The following is a 17,754-nucleotide window of genomic DNA, read 5'->3' as shown; positions in this document are numbered from 1 at the left end:
TGCTACCACCAACATGGAGGAGGGGAGTGGGCTGGGGCTCATGTGCCATAGGACATCTTAAACATAAAAGAGAATCTAAATTACTATTATAATAAAAAAAAACTGTGATGTAGTAGAAAGAATGCAGGATGGGAGCCAGGATAGCTGGGTGTGAATTCTAGCTGACTTACTAGTTGTGTAACCTCAAAGACAGTCATTTCTTCTTTTCTAGTTTCTTCATCTATAAGATGGAATAATGACTACCTCATTGGGTTGTAATGATTTAATGACATAAACATGTACACAAACACACACACATATCTATGTACATATATGTGTGGCTGTAATCACTTTAAAGTGAATGTTAGCTATAATTATTAGACATTAGGCATCATAGTGAGCCTATCAGATACATCAGAGATAGTATCTCAATTACCTTAACAGTATTCATGTAACGACTATGTAATACCGCTGACAAAGAGGAAACAAAAAAGAATATGTGTGTGTGTGTGTGTGTGTACATACAAGTATATGCATGATTGCATGCCTGTAAGGCTCCATATACATGTCACCTATTATTAGAGTCTAGAAAGTGTCAACTTTCAATTACTTTAGTAGTGTTCAGGTAATGATGATGGAATGCTGTTGACTCAAAGAGGATGCAACAATATGAAGAATGTAACTTTCTAGTTGTTTGGATATCTAAATGTTAAATGTTCTTGTTTTAGATGCAATTATGGGATGGGTCTGTAGCAGTGAATGGAACAGTGGCTTATGTGTCACAGCAAGCATGGATCTTTCATGGAAACATGAGAGAAAACATATTATTTGGAGAAAAGTTTGACCGCCAAAGGTAACAGTGCATTACCCAGTAAAAAGATTTAGACAAATAATGCTACTTTGAATGATACAAAAGTGAGGTGGTAGGGTCTTTTTTAAGTGTCCCATTACAGCACTTATAATGGCCAAATGATTGGATATTGCAATTTGTTCTAACTATCTTAGGAGGCTGGAAGAAACTACTTCAGAGTATCCGTGTTTACACAAGGGGAAGCTGATTTGAATCAGAACTCTTATTTCCATTGTCAAGTAACATATGCTAAGATTCACCATAACATCACATATGTTTACTAACTTTGCTTTAGGGCTAAATAACCTGAATCTCCTTTGAAGTCAAAGGTAGCAGGTATGAGCTTAACTAGTCCTGATATTAATTGATGCCAATGCCATCAGAACATGATTTAAAGGAATAAGAAGAAAGTTTCCAGTTTTAAAATTACACTGTTAAGCTAAAACCTATGCAGGAAAGAAGGCATCATTTTTTAACAGAAAATGCAGTAGAATGAAGGTGAAAGTGCTGATGGTAGGAAAGAGGGAAGTGTTGTAGACTAGCCTTAGCCCTACAGTCACTCAAGTTTCAGCTTCCATTCCAGAAAGAGACACAATGATTTATGGGGGTGAGATGATGTTAGAACAAAGCTTATGTACCTAACCTCACTCCAATCACAGCCTGAAGAACAGCATCAACTTAATAAAACAAGAGTTTTAAAGGCAGATCCTAAGCTCTTTCACAACATACAACTGGGGAGTCTTTCTCAAAAAGTTTGCTTTTTCATTTTGTTCCTTTAGGTATCAACATGCACTCAAGGTCTGTGGCTTACAACAGGACTTGAAAAATCTTCCTTATGGAGATTTGACTGAGGTGAGCATTGCTGTTGATTTGTCTTCACACAGGAGCAACCACAAATATCGTTTATCCAAGATCCTTTAGACTAAATGGGGACCTAGTCTTGTTGAAGAATCTTTGAGGAGCAACAAGACTCATGATAAAGTCTAAGTATCTCAGCTGGACTTTGCTTCTTATTATTGTGATCACACCAAATATCAAAGCTAAGAACAAGGTGCTAAGTCAAGCCAAACTTCTTGGACGTCAGTAGGTATGGTCTTTGGCCACCGTGGTCAGTTAAGCTGGAGTTGTTGGGCTTTAGGATCATTTTTCCAAGGGCTTCACCTTGCTGTTCAGGCAGAGTGTAGCTTGTCGGTGAGCTGTTTGCGTTCTACCAAAAATGTTTCTCAGTGAAGGGAAAAGCAGCCTGCTGCCATGAATAGTTCTCTGGTCAAAGGCTCTTAGCAGACTGCTTTTTCCCTTTGAGTTTTCCACAAGAACAGAATCAGGACCTGGTTTCAGTTCCTTCAAGTTTGGCATTCATGCTCTTCTGTTGTACAGGAGGAACAGGAAGAAAAGATGGCTGCTCTGCTACCATCAACATGGAGGAGGGGAGTGGGCTGGGGCTCATGTACCAATTAAGCTCTGTGACAGATAAGCACCTCTGTTTCACTACAAATCTGAAGTACCAGACTGAACACTGAGGATGACTTCTCTACTGGCTGGTTATTCCTTTCAAGTAGAAAATGGAAGGACCAATTGGGTATGATGTTTCTCCTCTCTTGCAGATTGGGGAGCGGGGCCTCAACCTCTCTGGGGGCCAGAAGCAAAGGATCAGCTTGGCTCGCGCTGTATATGCTGACCGTGAGGTCTATCTGCTGGATGACCCACTCTCCGCGGTAGATGCTCACGTTGGGAAGCAAATTTTTGAAGAGTGCATTAAAAAGGCACTCAAGGGGAAGACCATGGTTTTAGTGACTCATCAGCTACAGGTAATGGGAATCAAGGTGTTCTATGTGGCCATAGTACCAGTGGACACTTTCTGATTCAGTACCACTGACCATTTGTAAAGTGAAAAAAAAAGTTATGCAGAAGAATATAACACTTTGAAATTTACAAAGCACCTTCCTTACAACCACATAGAGAGTCAGGTAGCATAAGGATAATGATAACTGTTTTATTGATAAAGCAATTGAAGCTTAGAGTAATTAAGTGAGATGCTCAAGGTCAAGCTAGGCCTCCTGACTACAAGTCTTAGACTCTTTACACTGCATCACACCACAAACTGAGGCTGTACAAACGTTGGGGACATGAAAAAAGTAGAACACAACCTGGAGGAGGATTACAAGTCCAATATTCAAAGTGAATTCTATATTTAAATCTCCTGTGCATATTTATTCTTGTGTGCCTGGCTACCATAGTTAGTTGATGGCTCTGCCCTCTTATCTAAATAGTCATGTGATGGACAAATTCCCTGAGCCTATGCTTTTCTCCCTTAAAAATGAGAAGATTGAATTTTAAGATCTCTAAGGTACCCTATTCTGGCTCTAAAAAATTGTGAACGTCCTTTCCCCATTCTCTCCACACATTTTACTCCTTGCCCTTAAGAAAATGCTACAAACCACCAGGTGGCACTGGGAGAATGAGCTCTATTTCCAAGTAACTCAGTCCTGAGGAGAAAGAAAGAAAGGATAGGGCAGAACAAGAAGAATCTTCTGCCTTAATACTTATGGATGGTTTGATGGATTTTCTAATACAAGTAAAAACAGGTGCAATGACTGTAGTAAGTCAGCCAAAAAAACTGATGTGGTGATTGCAAAATAAGTTTACAAATTAAAATTTAGCACACACCTATTAGCATCACAAGGGTTTCTCTTATTTAAAAACATTACTCAAGTCCCTACCAATGTATATATCTATACCAGGCCATACCAAATGATGCATGAATTCAAAAGCTAAAGGTATTAACTAAGATAGAATAGAAAAATAAATAGCAAACAACTGAATAAGTCAGTAAATGATTTCTCTCCAGGGAAGCACTATCAAGCTGCTATCTGATTCTTCTGCATTCCTAACATAAGGGGTTAGCAGATAGAGCCCTGGTGGAGGAGTCAGAAGGAACCTGAGTTCAAATTCGATCTTATATACTTTGTTGACAACTGGGCAAGTCAATTAACCCTGACTGCCTCCCTCACCCCCACCCCCCAAAAAAAAATCCCAAACCACTCTTAGCCTATTCTTTAGACTTGAGAGTGACAAACTAGATAGATTGACTCCTGAACAATGGCCAAAACACTGAAACTTCTCATGATCATGGTAAAATCATCTTGCATTGATCAAATTCACTAAGCTTGTTTTTTTCCCCCCCCACATCACTCAATTAAAAACTATAATCCATTAGGCATGACGACAGGTACTAAAGATACAAGACAAAAACATAAATCCCTCAAGGAGTTTACTTTCTATTGCTGTGACTTTGCCCTAAGAAGCAATATAGTACAATGAATAGAGAGTTAGTTTTGGAATTACAGTCCTGGCTTTGTCACTTAATACTTGTGTGAAAACAGAAAAATAATTTAACTTCTTTGGGCCTCAATTTCCTTATCTATAAAGTGAATCTGGATTCGACCAGATGATTTCTAAGGTCCTGAAAATTTTCTTTTGCTCTCATGTCTCTCTGTGTGTCCTCCTGCCACCCACAACAGTTTTTTTGTTTTGTTTTGTTTTGTTTTTTTTTGTTTTGTTTTGCATGAGATTCATTGAATATATTAATTAAGAGCTTCCCTGCAGGCTAGTATTCAACTTCCTGGGAAACGTTCAGAAAATTTCCTCCAATGAATGAAGTCTTCTTGGCCCCAAACACTGTAGAAAATAAAATATACTTTGTTTTCTATAACAACAACTAGGACCCTAGAAAGACCCTCTGAGATTAATTAGTACAATCTCTTTTTTGAACATAAGAATAGTCTGAGTTATAGAGAGGTAACAAAGTACCAAAGTGAGATCTCGAACCCAAACCTTTGCCTCCAAATCTTGGGCTCTTACCACCAAACCATATCACTTAACACCATACAGAGTATCATTGGATTGATTGAAGTTGAGGCTTACTCACCAGAAATGCTTTTTTAATTGTCCCATCATCCTTAGGCATGTGCTTTGACACAGTAGAGCTTCAGCTTGAGAGTCGGCAGACATAATTTAGTCAATTCAATTCAACTGTTCAAGTTCAATAAATGCTCATTAAGTACCCAAGAAATAGCACCACTATGTTAAGTGCTAGTGATAAAGATTTTTAAAACAAACAACAACAAAAAACAATTCATGCCTTGAAGTTTAGGGTCCACTAAGGGGAACACAAACTACACACTGAGTAAATATACACAAAATTCATACAAACTAAGTTCAGGATAAAGGGGGAATAATATTATTTTCTTTAAAAGGGGAAAGGAAGGAATCAGGAAAAGGGGATCATACATTTGAAACTTGGGTTAAGCACTTAAGGGAGTTAGGGAAGGGATTTCAAGAGTCAGAAGGAAGGAGGGAAAAAATTAAAGTCACCCAGGTCAGTCTGTACAAAGCAAGGGGGCTTCAAGAAGATGGAATGTTGTATAAAGGGAATAAGAAGTCATTTTCACTAAAATGTAGAATCTAGAAAGATAGATTGAAGCTAGACTATGAAGGGCTCTAAATGCCAAACAAAAGACTATATTTTATCCTACAGCTTCAAGAATGGTGCTACTGAATTATCTTGAGCAGTTTGGTTTCATAGACAGACTTGAATTTCAGTCCTGGCTCTGACCTCAGATATCTTGGTTTTCCTCTTTGAAAATCAGTTTTCCTTATATATGTAGCTAGGTGGTATAGTGGATAAAGTAATGGACCTGGAGTTAGCAAGACTTCATCTTCCTGAGTTCAAATCTGCTCTCAAGACACAGCTATATGACCCTGGGCAGGTTGTTTAAATCTAATCCTGTGTGCTTCAGTTCTTCATCTGTAAAATGATCTGTAGAAAGAAATAGCAAACCATCCCAGTATCTGTGTCAAGAAAACCTCAAACAAGGTCACAGAAAGTTGGACACAACTGAACAACAATAAACAACAAAATTCCTTATAAATTGTAGAAAAAAAATTACCCACCCTAAGTCATCAGGTTATTGTGAAATGAATAAAAAAAACAAAAGTATTCCGTAATGATTAGGTACTGAAATTTTCAAAAGACAGACTTAAGACTGGTCTTCTATAAACCTTGAAAGATCATACCATTCTCTCCATTAAATGGAGTTATCAAGAAAGTCTGGGCATTTGGTGTTCTCCCTGGGAAAAGCACTTTCTTTGTCCATTGTGCCTGGACAACAGGACAACAGACTTGGCCAAATGAAGTTCAAGATTTCAAGACTCCTTTTATTGGAGTTAACAAGTCCTGCCTTCCCAAGATAGCGGATTACTCTTCTTATTCCTTATCAAGTATCTCAGAGGAAAGTATGCAAATTTTAACTTTAACATCAGGGTAGTGCAGGTCTCTGATGAACACTTGCTAGTTCTTCATTAGCAAAGTTGCCTTTATTGTACTTTTAAAAAAATTTAAAAGAAACCCCTTTTCTCAGATGGATTACATCTCACCCAATGTAAGAATAGATTTGACTCTTGTTCAATCTTATTTCAGAATCAAAGGAAAAAAAAACATTGTTAAATCTAGTTCTTTGGGACAAGGGATAATAATGGAAATAAATGTTTATGGGGATAAAGTACTTATATAATTAATCCTAACGTGGATGTTACTGTAATAGTCTAATTACATGTTTAAATCTATATGCATATTTAACTTGTAAGAATTTTGGAAGCCCCACTAACAGAGAATGTAATAATCCATTGTGGGGATAGATGATGATAATGAGTGATAAAAGTGGTAATGATGATGATATATTGCTACAGATGATTAATCAATAAACATTAAGTATACATAATATAATAGGCACTGTACTAAATACTGGGGATACAAAACGAGGCAAAAGACAATCACTGACCCCAATGCAGTGATTTTTCTCAGTATTTTACTTTTCCAAATGTTTTGTTTTGTTTTTTAAACAAAAAATAGTTTTGTAAGAGTTTGTGTTCCAAAATTTTTTCTCCTTCTGTCCTTTACCTCCCTGCTCCCCAATTCAGCAAGTAATCTGATATAGGTTATATACATATACAATCCTTTTTAAACATGGTTCCATATTTGTCATGTTGTACAAGAAAAATCAGACCAAAAAGAAAAAAAAATACAAGAAAGAAAAAAGCAAAGGAGTGAAAATAGGATGCTTTGATCCCCATTCAGCCTTTATTTTCCATCCCAAGTCTATTGGAATTGCATTGTTGAGACACAGTTGACCATCATATAATCTTGCTGTTACTGTGTATAATATTCTCCTAGTTCTACTCATTCAGCACCAGTTCATGTAAGTCTTTCCAGGCTTTTCTGAAATTGGCTTGCTCATTATTTCTTATAGAACAAAAACATTCCATTACATTCATATACCACATCTTGTTCAGCTATTCCCCAAATGATGGGCATCCACTGTTTCCAGTTCCTTGCCACTACAAAAAGAGGAGCTTACACTTTAATGGAGGAGACAATATACAAATTTATAACCAAGAAAGCTATATATAGGATAAATAGAATGAACAGAAGGAAGGGACTATAAGGGAGAGGTAGATAAATTATAATTAATACAAAGTAGAACATCTTATAGGTGTCTTTGTTGAACATTTTCTAGGGTGGAAAGGACCTTAAAGACCTAGTTTAACTCTCTTGTCCCATAGGGGAAGAAAAAAGCTCAGAGAACTTAAGTGATTTATTCAAAATCAATCACTCAGTAGGAGAGCTGGGATTTGAACCCAATAATTACACATTCAGTGCTGATTCTATTTCATACTTGCACAAAATTTGTAGGGTTTATTTTCATTTTCCAAGTCAATACTAAATCATCACTCTTTTCCTATTGGAGGTTACATTGTTTGTGATTATAAATATTACTAATAATCACTGACACTTGTGCTTTTAAATTTTGCAAAGTATTTTACCTGTAGTAGCTCATCAAAATCTTTCAATAATCTTATGAGAGACAGATGATTATAGGTAGTATTAATCTCCCATTTTACAGGTGAGAAAACTGAATTTCAGAAAGGGTAAGTGACTTACCTATGATCACAGCCAGTTAGTACAAGAAGTAAGATCATCTTGATTTCATATCACAGTCCCTCTGCTATGTCATGTTGTCTCTCAATAAGCCTATGTGACCGTTTTTGTATTTATCACATTTTCATGTCCCAAATTAAGGGGGACCAGGAAAGATGCTTGGCCTATGGGACAGACTATTAACTTTGTCTTTTTCTTTGAATGAGTGGTTATACCTCCTGTTTTGCCAATGAATCATATTGTAGATTGATTTTACATTTCTGCAGTTTTTAGAATTTTGTGATGAAGTCATCTTATTAGAAGATGGGGAGATTTATGAAAAAGGAACTCACAAAGAACTTATGCAGAAACGGGGACAATATGCAAGAATGATTCACAACCTTCGGGGGTTGCAATTCAAGGTAACTTGGAATCTTTAAAAATACAAATACAAAATCTAGGAGGAGTTACTTGTGTATTTTTTTCTTTTTCTTTTTCTTTTTTTTTGTTGTTGAGGCAGCTGGGGTTAAGTCAGTGGTCACGCAGCTAGGAAGTGTTAAGTGTCCGAGGCCAGATTTGAACTCAGGTCCTCCTGACTTCAGGGCTGGTGCTCTATCCACTGCACCACCTAGCTACCCCTTGTGTATTTTATTTCTTTGGCTAATTTTAAGAGGGATCTTATTTTGTTCCCAGGATCCTGAAAACATTTACAATAAAGCAATGATGGAAGTCCAAAAGGAGAATCACGGGGATCAAGCTGCCAAGGGAGAGAAAAATGCTGGTACAATCAGAATTACGGTCTCAACTCTCTTATTGCTCATGGCTAGTGAATGGCTCCATAGCTGTCTTTATTTCTAATCCTAGCTTTGACTCCACATGATGAAAAAGATGAAGGAAAAGAATCCGAGACAGATCTAGATCCTCTAGACACAAAAGGTATGGTTTCATCCATTATAATACACTTATAGAGAGTTTTTAAGCTTGCAAAGCAATCTCCATACAATATTGATCCTGACAACAGCTCTGTAAGACAAGTGCTGAAGACATTATTTTTATATTACAGATGTGGAAAATTGGCTAAGGGAGGTTAGGTGGCATTTCATGTCACCTAGTTTTTGAGGTAAGACTCAAACCTAGGTATTCCTGATTCCAAGCCACATTGTGCTATTCATTCATCTATGCATTATTTTTAATTATTATCTATGGTAACTGATGAAAACTCAATATAGTTGCTTATAATAATCACTTTATATAGTTCAGGAAATGCCTTTTTTTTTTTTTAAACAATAGTCCAGTGGCTTGGTGCAAAACTTAATATCATTCCTATTTTACAGATAAGGACTATGTAGCCAGGAGAGGCTTCATGATTTCCCCACAATTACACAGCTAATAAGTAGCAAAATCCAGACTCAAATTGACCTTTCTTGATCCTATGTTGTAAATACAAACACTGAACTGTTGAGCCCCAGGGATGCCCAACCTTATGCGAAGTATTGTGGGTTAAAGAGATACCAGTTCCTGTCCGTGAGTTGGGAATCCTAATTCAGCAGACGCATGGAAAACAATAAGAAAAAAAGCAAAGCTCATCTAGCCTTGGCCAAAGTGTGTAGGAGATGCCAAGGCCACAAAAGGCTGAGGTTGTTTCCCCTGGCCGCCCCACTTAGCTTGATGAGGGAGTAAGAACTGCTCAATTCTTCAGACCCTAAGGTCGGTGTGTTCGCCACCATACCATGCTACTCCTTGGGCAGATCTAGGAGTAACAAATCCTTAAAAAGGGATAAGATGAAGGATAATTTTTTAAAGTTGGGGTTTTATATCTGACAAACCATAAACTGTAAAATGATGCCTTCTAAAGAGAAGGGATGTGATAGACACGAGGCTGAGGAAAGGGGAATCATTTTGTTGCCTTTGATTGTTTTAGGGACTCAGAGTAGGAACCATATGTTTTTTGCTACATGATAGAGGGAAAGATAGGGAAGATTGTCCTAAAGAGGGCCAGAAATGACAGATTCAACAAAGTTGGCAGAAAATGAATTAGATGCCTCCACTTTGGACATAAGAACAATTGGACCACATTACCCCAAATCTCAAGGTCAAATGGCATTATACCCATCCCTAGGCTCATCTTGACCCTTAGTAGGTGTTCTATTCATCTAAAATTTATGTAACCATTATTACCTCATCTTATTGAAAATAGTGGGAAGAATGTATAAGCTGATTCAAGAAACTGAGATTTGCTACCTTTGGTGTGAGAGCATTTTGTAGAATTCAGTTAAAAAGAAAAAAAATATTAAGGATGTTTTAGATAATGCTAATGAACTTCAGGAAAGGATATGGTCAATTTTTTAGGATTCTGAGAGGACAGTCATTAGGACCTGCATGTATGAATCTTGAGACCTCTGAGAATTCACCTTCATTTTGCCATCCCAGAAAGAGGGATAATGTTCTCAGGCCCTGCTAAGTATGTTCAAAGGAATATAAAGGTTCTCAGCCAGCATATAATGGAGTTTCTATTCAGTGAGCTGCTCTTGAGCTGTGAAAGTTGTTCTTACCAGGGCAGAGTTTGTATATCCATGGTGCACTCATCAGCCTGACTCTATTCATAACTGCCTTTTGCTTAGAGGAAGGAATGTGATTTCTGACTTTGCTTGGGTGTTGACCTTTTCATTTTGCTCTGTTGAGAAGTAGGAGGTGGGAAAAGGGCAACATCAGAAAATGGTACATTCAGACAGGGCTGCTGGGGCTCCTTTGCAGGCAGTATCTATTTTGTTTAACCTTATGTTTTTGGACAGAGGGGAGCTATTTTCTAGATGCATAGAAACTGGAACAGGACTTAGGGTGACAGTGTGACAGGGCTGAGATTCTATCCAACTACCTGTTGTGCACAACTAGAAGTCAGGGGATTTTATATGCAGTGACTGACTACGATCCTTTGTGTTTTTCTTGGCAGTTCCTACGCACCAACTTATTCAGACTGAAACATCCCGGGAAGGATCAGTGACCTGGAGAACGTATCACACGTACATTAAGGCTGCTGGAGGTCTGGCATAAAACATCTCTGGGTTTAATTTATGCTTAATGCTTTGTAAAATTGCTCAGTAGATATTTTACATTTCTTTAACAATTACTACTTTATAGTAAGGCTGTTAATCAATGTTCTTCCTGAAATCTAAAATCAGATGAATTCAGTATTTCAATGGAATCATTCTTTACCTCCAGTAAGGATGCCAGCCCATATTATTGGGAAAATCAAGTCAGCTCCTTGAATCAGAAGCCAACCAGCTTCATCTACTAAAATGTAGTCTTCTGATCACCTAATATGACTGCAGGCAATTCAAAATAGTACCTGCTTTCACAACAAAATCCCTACCACAATGGAATGTGCTAAACTTGGAGATGTGAAATCTTTGTTGCTTATAATGTTTGCATTTTTCCTCCCAAGATCCGTATTCTATTTAAGAATTCTGAGGTTCCTCAATGAATGAAAATTTTTGTAACATTCCAGTGCCATAGGCAGACATTCAGGACCAATTTTCCAATTGAAGGGAACAAATAAATCCAGTATGACAGTGCTTTGTGCACAGAATTTTATATGTGAACACCCCCATGTGGGATGGTTTCCCATAGGTAGTTATAATTGAATGGGCAGCTGCAAACACTATTTTGAACATTTAAAAGCCGACAAAATATTTGGATTCCAGGAAGACAGAAAAACCTGCCGTCTATCATATGAATAACTAGCTTGGGGATTCCCCCCCCACTCTTCTAGGGTATATCCTGTCCATCTCCGTGGTGTTTCTCTTCTTTTTGATGATTGGAAGTTCAGCCTTTAGCAACTGGTGGCTAGGTTACTGGCTAGATCAGGGATCTGGGGTAAGTTTCATTCATTTTATTTTTTAAAGAAGTTTAAGTAATAATGATATCTTCAGTTAGCCACCTTTAATTTACTCTCAATTTACTAAATACAAACATGGTTTTCAAGTCTTCACTAACATTTAGAGACATAATTAACAGTACTATAACTTGGGGCAAAAACAGTTCAGTGAGGGAGGAAAGCATCCAACCTTTAGGAGAGTTACTTAGAAAAGATGGAGGTATTAGCCTTGTCCTCACTTGAGGCTATGAGGGAAGGTGGGCCTTGTGTGGGGCTCCAAAGGAAGATGATCCAGAAAATGGGTGGCAGGGTCTGTTCCACAAGTTAGTGGGGTAAGTGGTATAAACAGGACAAATAAACACCATTCCACAATTGGGATGGCAGAAACCACAGGGAAGAAGCATAACCTCTATGAGGTAGTGGCCTGAAGCAAAGTTCCATGTGCCCCATGATCAAAACCAAGGAGGCCTCAAATTCAGATCCCAAATATTTGTTTCCCCAAGAAAGGATCTTGCCAAAATGAGCAATTTATGTGAAATCAGAGGGCCCAACTTTGAGCATGTCACTTTCTCTTTAATGGGCCCCAGTTTTTCTCAATTAACAAAGTGAAATAGTTAAATTATAATTTTTTAAGTCCTCTTATAGTTGAAAGAGCACTAAGTTTGGAATCAGACCTAATTAGAGTTAAAGTCCTAGCTTTGATAATTACTACCTATATCACCTTGTACCTTCTGGGCATCAATTTTCCCATAAGTAAAATTAAAGTATGAGACTGGGAGATCTCTCTGATCTCCTGAAGCTCTAAATCTCATGAACCAAAAGTGTTTTTTAAGAAGAAATAATTTTTAAAGATTTTTAAATATGAAAAAGCAGTTTCCATAGGTTTTAAAATATGGCCACAAATGGGACTATTTGCTTCCCCCCTCTGTATACTCTCAGAAAGTGGTATCTCCAGCTTAGGCAGATAAATGTCCACTTCAAAGTATCCTGATAAGTTATTTTCCATTCCTTCCTACTACAGCCTTCTCTGTAGCAGCCATAGTGAAACATTAATTTGGTAAATAGGGTCAAATATCCCCATCATGCAGACATCCACTAAACTTTTGAAATTGGACACATCCTAGAAATTTCTACCAACCTTTGGGAAAACAAAACCTACTTGGAAACAAAGACTCTTCATCCTTAGGAAAAGAGATTCCCAAAGTGATTTTATCTTTCCAAAGGAGGCTTCAAGATACTAGGAGAAGAGATTTAGTTACTGACAGAAATCTTAAAGTCTTACCAGAAGTCTGGAAAGCACTTATAAGGATCTTGATATTATTTTCTCTCTTTACCCTTATAAGGGCAACTTGGCTCATAATATCTCCATATTTATGCATTTCCCTACTCCACAAATGCTGGGTCTAAACCTAGAGTAAAATGGAGTCTTCTTCCCCAGTTGGGTCCTTTATAAGTTATACATTGAAGAAGAAACTTTTATAAAGTAAAAGACTCATCCAGAACAGGTAGGTGGCATGGTGGATAGAGTACCAGCCCTGAAGTCAGGAGGACATGAGTTCAAATCCACCCTGAGATACTTAATACTTCTTAGCTGTGTGACCCTGGGCAAGTCACTTAACCCCAATTGCCTCAGGAAAAAAAAGACTCATCCATCAATCTCATAATTTCCATTTGTTATTGTCATAAGCAATAAAAATGTTTAGAAGACAACCTGGTTTTCTTAACAGTCATATGATTTTAAACACACAGTCTAGAGAAAAATTAAAAAGGCATTTCTTTTTCTTTTTTTTTTTTTGCTGAGGCAATTGGGGTTAAGTGACTTGCCCAGGGTCTCACATCTAGGAAGTGTTAAGTGTCTGAGGCAGGATTTGAACTCCAGGTCCTCCTGACTTCAGGGCTGGTACTTTATCCATTGCGCCAACTAGCTGCCCCTAAAAAAGACATTTCTAAGCAGTGTATTCTTGGTTTGCCATCAGAGAGCTACATTCTCATTTAAAAGATTTGGGAGCCAGAAAGTAGTTTTAAGATCATAATGAGAATCCTTTGAATTTATTTTACACATTTCTCATAAGAGAAGGTTCAACCTCATAAGACGTTCAAAATATTTTGTGCATGTTACCTCCTTTTTTCTATTAAAATAGGCATACACACATATACACATATATCTAATTTTTTAGGTAAGAAAAATGAGACTCCAATATGTAAAATGACTTCCCCAAAAACATTTATAGCAAGTAGTAGTAATGAGTGCTCTGGTATCCCATTCACTTCATGCTACTTTAACTTGATCTAAGCTATTTCACAATATATTCAATTTGCTTTCTTTGTGCTCTCATGCCAGATGCAGCTGAGATCACAGAGTTGTGGGAGGCCAAAGGGATGAATTCTCTTTGGGGTTTCCTTCAGCTATCCATCTCCTCTTGTTCTCTAGTCTAATTATGTATGAAAGATGCAGCTTTTTGTTTGCTTTTCCCAATAATTGGCCAAACTTAATGAGACATATGCCCATACACTGAGAAATGGTTGTCCCAGATTCCTGGTCCCCAAGACACAAATATAAAAGTTGATAGCCAACTTTATGTTATCAGACATAATTCAAGTTTTCAAAATCTATCCTATCCTCCTTTTCAGTTTCTCCCTAAAATGCTCTTTTAACTTTCCTTCCCCTTAATTTGTTCAAAAGACAATTCAGATACATCACCCATTTCATGAGCTTCTTGTCTGTTTTCTTTCCACAGATGAGCTGTAGGTCTCATAATGAGACCTCTTGTCAGAGTAGTGATATATTAATGAATCCCAAGCAACCCATTTACCAGTCGGTATATGTGGCAAGTATGATGGCTGTGATCATTTTCAGTGTTATAAAAGGATACATTTTCACCAAGACAACTTTAATGGCATCTTCCACATTGCATGACAGAGTATTTGAAAAGGTAGGGCTGAGTAGGGATTTTGCAAAATCAGAGATTTCTGGGTGGAAATGGTGGAAAATGGAAAAAAAAACAACTCAAATCATGGAATTCCTAACTAATAATCCTAAGTCTTGAATTTGAGTCATTGATATTTATTTGAGCTTTGTTTTCTGCATTTGTAAAACAAGGATATTGGGAGAATAAACATTCTGATTTCCAGGTGGTATAATGGAAAGAAAGATTTGTGGTCAAGAGGCCTGGGGTACAAATTATGCCTTGGCTACTAACAATCTCTGGGGCCACACTGAGCAATAGCTATGACATTATATGCTCGGACTAGGTGAGCTCTAAATAGTCTTACAAGTTAGGGAAGCTGCTTACCTTTTTGGCTTTCAATTAGCTGTAAATAAAAAGAGTCTCCACTCGGAACCTCAGTGTTCCCATTGGTAAAATGTTGGTGTGGAATGAGATGATCTCTCTGGTATTTTTCAGCCATCAGTCTTATAATACAAATTTTAGCAAAGTAGTTTTGAAGTTGCTCAATGACAACTGGAACATTGCACCAAAGATCACTATTCCATAAGAATTCCTGTATTTCTTCCCCCACAGATCTTAAAAAGTCCAATGAGTTTCTTTGACACAACACCCACTGGCAGGCTAATGAACCGTTTTTCCAAGGACATGGATGAGCTGGATGTGAGGCTGCCATTTCATGCTGAGAACTTTTTGCAGCAATTTTCTATGGTGTTATCTATTCTAGTTATATTAGCAGCGGTATTTCCTGCTGTACTCTTTGTACTGGCTGGTTTAGCTGTCATTTTCTACATTCTCTTACGGTAAGTTGTTGCTGCTACTGGGGCTTATTTAGGAGCATAATCAGAGATCCTTTGCACACTAGTACTATGATAGCCATAAATGTTGTGTAATAGCTAAATTATCTTTTAATTTTACTCAAGTTATAGAATAAATTGATTTTTTAAGTTTCTGTCAAAGAAAATACATTTTCTGAAAGATGTTTGCCCTTGATGTCAGAATCAAGTTTCAAATATCTCATTCTCATTTCAGGAGTCGCTGGCTCATACCTCAAGGAGAGCAGGCAGCCAGAAACAGCTCCAGAACTAAAAATTAGGCTTGGTCTTCTCAGAACGTCAATTTTCTTCTCTGTAAAATGATACATAATGTAATTCCTAAGAGCCCTTCCAGTTCTGGCATTCTAATCTTTAATTGCTATATAAATTAACTTCTCTTTGGAAAAATACATCAGTTTGTCTAAAGACAGAAATTCTTAATGAATAGTGGAAAGGCTTGATTGTGTCTTGGAGCAGAAAGCCTAGCAAGAGCAGACTAGAAAGAAGAAGCATCAGCATGAAACTAAGGGAGGCTTGAGACAACTAAAACAGTTTTTCTTGATCTTTCTCACTCTTATAGAGCTCTGAACTTTCTTGGCTGTTAGCTATGCTGATTCCTAGTTGTATGATTATAGGCCAGTCACTTAACCTTTGTGGTCTAGTTTTCTCATCTGAAAAAAAAAGGGAGTAATCGTTTTACTGCCTAACTCATTATTACCATCATTATCACTTATTTCTCTTCTCTATCCTGGGTCATTCCCATTCCCAACTATCTCTATACCTTCATCATTAAAAATTAGCCAGAGGGAGGGAGGACACTGAAATGATGTGACACAACAAGAATTATTTCAAGAAACACTAAAGCATTTCTGGATTGGGAAACAGAATCTGGTATAAGGCCAGAAAATGACCTAATTTAGCCAATCTCTTTAAAAATGGCTGGCCCAACAGAAAGGAATTTAAGAATACAAGTTTTGGGGGTCCTAAGACTTCTGACTGAATACACTGCTTTTTTAGTATATTAGAAGGTGCAGCCTTTCAAACACTTAGCTCTTAGTAAGCTAGGAATTCTAATTCAATCTAATTGTAATATTATATACTGCCTCTAATATATGTGGTATATATAGATATATATAACTTAATAAATATTTGTTCCCCTTTCCTTCCCTGTCCATGAAAGAGGCACACAGAAGTACCTTTTATTTTAGTAACTTACATTACAAATCATGATAAAGTATTTAAGAATATCCTTCAAAGACCAGCTTCAATTACTATTAAAGAATAGAGGAAGAAAATAACCTGTAGAATCTATTCTAGATTGTGTTTGGGGATTAAGAATTTCACTCACCTTGTACATTTTATTTATTTTAATCCTGTTTTAATCTTGGAAAAAGTTTGGTTTCAGAATTGTAGATTTCTACAATATGATTTCATATTATCCTAGGGGTAATGACTTTGTCATTCATTGACTGTAGCCAACCAAGCAAAACTCATTCCTTTTAAGTAAAAGAAAAATATTGCTATCAATATGAGGTCTTTTCTTTAATCCTTCCTACTGCTCAGATTCTGTGTTCTAGCTAAGTACAACTAGAAAGAGGGATCTAGGGAATGGGAAATGACCCATGATAGAGAATAATAGAATGTTAGAATTGAAGAGGAATTTTAGAAATCATCTAATCTAATCTGTTCATTTTGCAAATGATCAAACTATGGTCCAGAGAAATAAATGATGTATATGTGTGTGTGTGTGTGTGAAGAATATATAAAGAATAAACACACAGAATTATTACTGTATGCAGCCTATTACCCAAAGTCTTATGCTAGTCAAGGACAGTGCTAAGATAAAGACACTTGACTCACCTTCTAAGAATTGTAGAACTAGTCTGAATATCAGATATTTCAACATCAGTACTGTGGATATATCCTGTTTTGAAGCCTAGACCTACAGACTAATTATAGTCACTTCTGTAGAGGGAAGTAGCCTGGTACAATGCACAGAACTTTGGATCTGGAGTCAGAAGAACAGGTTCATACTCTGGTTTTGACATTTCCTACCTCTGCAGCCCTAGGAAAATCACTTTACTTTTCTGAGCTCTGGTTTCCTCACCTGGAGAATGGGAATGATGCCATTTAGGCTATTTGCTTCAAATCAGAAAAGAGTAGTCCTGGCCCTAGAAGAGGTTTTTGTTTAATATAGAATACATTATATTAACTTGACATTAGGAAAAACTCTCCTGAAGTATACTTTGGCAAAGCCATACTGATAATTTTCATGAATGAATACCTCAAAGTAAGTCAATTTTTGCATCAGTTGA

The 17,754-nt window shown here is 37.1% G+C and overlaps 1 protein-coding gene across 1 annotated transcript in view; it reads left to right on the top strand.

The window, feature by feature from the left end:
- Positions 1 to 17,754, top strand: part of ABCC12 (ATP binding cassette subfamily C member 12) — a 68,998-nt gene that overhangs the window by 24,762 nt on the left and 26,482 nt on the right. The window contains exons 11-20 of the mRNA XM_051979805.1: positions 708 to 832; positions 1,609 to 1,681; positions 2,434 to 2,637; positions 8,093 to 8,227; positions 8,499 to 8,586; positions 8,670 to 8,741; positions 10,756 to 10,845; positions 11,575 to 11,678; positions 14,418 to 14,612; positions 15,201 to 15,427. Coding sequence (XP_051835765.1) covers positions 708 to 832; positions 1,609 to 1,681; positions 2,434 to 2,637; positions 8,093 to 8,227; positions 8,499 to 8,586; positions 8,670 to 8,741; positions 10,756 to 10,845; positions 11,575 to 11,678; positions 14,418 to 14,612; positions 15,201 to 15,427 — 1,313 coding nt within the window. The remainder of the gene's footprint in view (positions 1 to 707; positions 833 to 1,608; positions 1,682 to 2,433; positions 2,638 to 8,092; positions 8,228 to 8,498; positions 8,587 to 8,669; positions 8,742 to 10,755; positions 10,846 to 11,574; positions 11,679 to 14,417; positions 14,613 to 15,200; positions 15,428 to 17,754) is intronic.

Source organism: Antechinus flavipes, chromosome 2 (genome assembly GCF_016432865.1).
Source record: "Antechinus flavipes isolate AdamAnt ecotype Samford, QLD, Australia chromosome 2, AdamAnt_v2, whole genome shotgun sequence".
NCBI lineage: Eukaryota > Metazoa > Chordata > Mammalia > Dasyuromorphia > Dasyuridae > Antechinus > Antechinus flavipes.
This window is presented reverse-complemented; position numbering and strand designations above follow the sequence as displayed.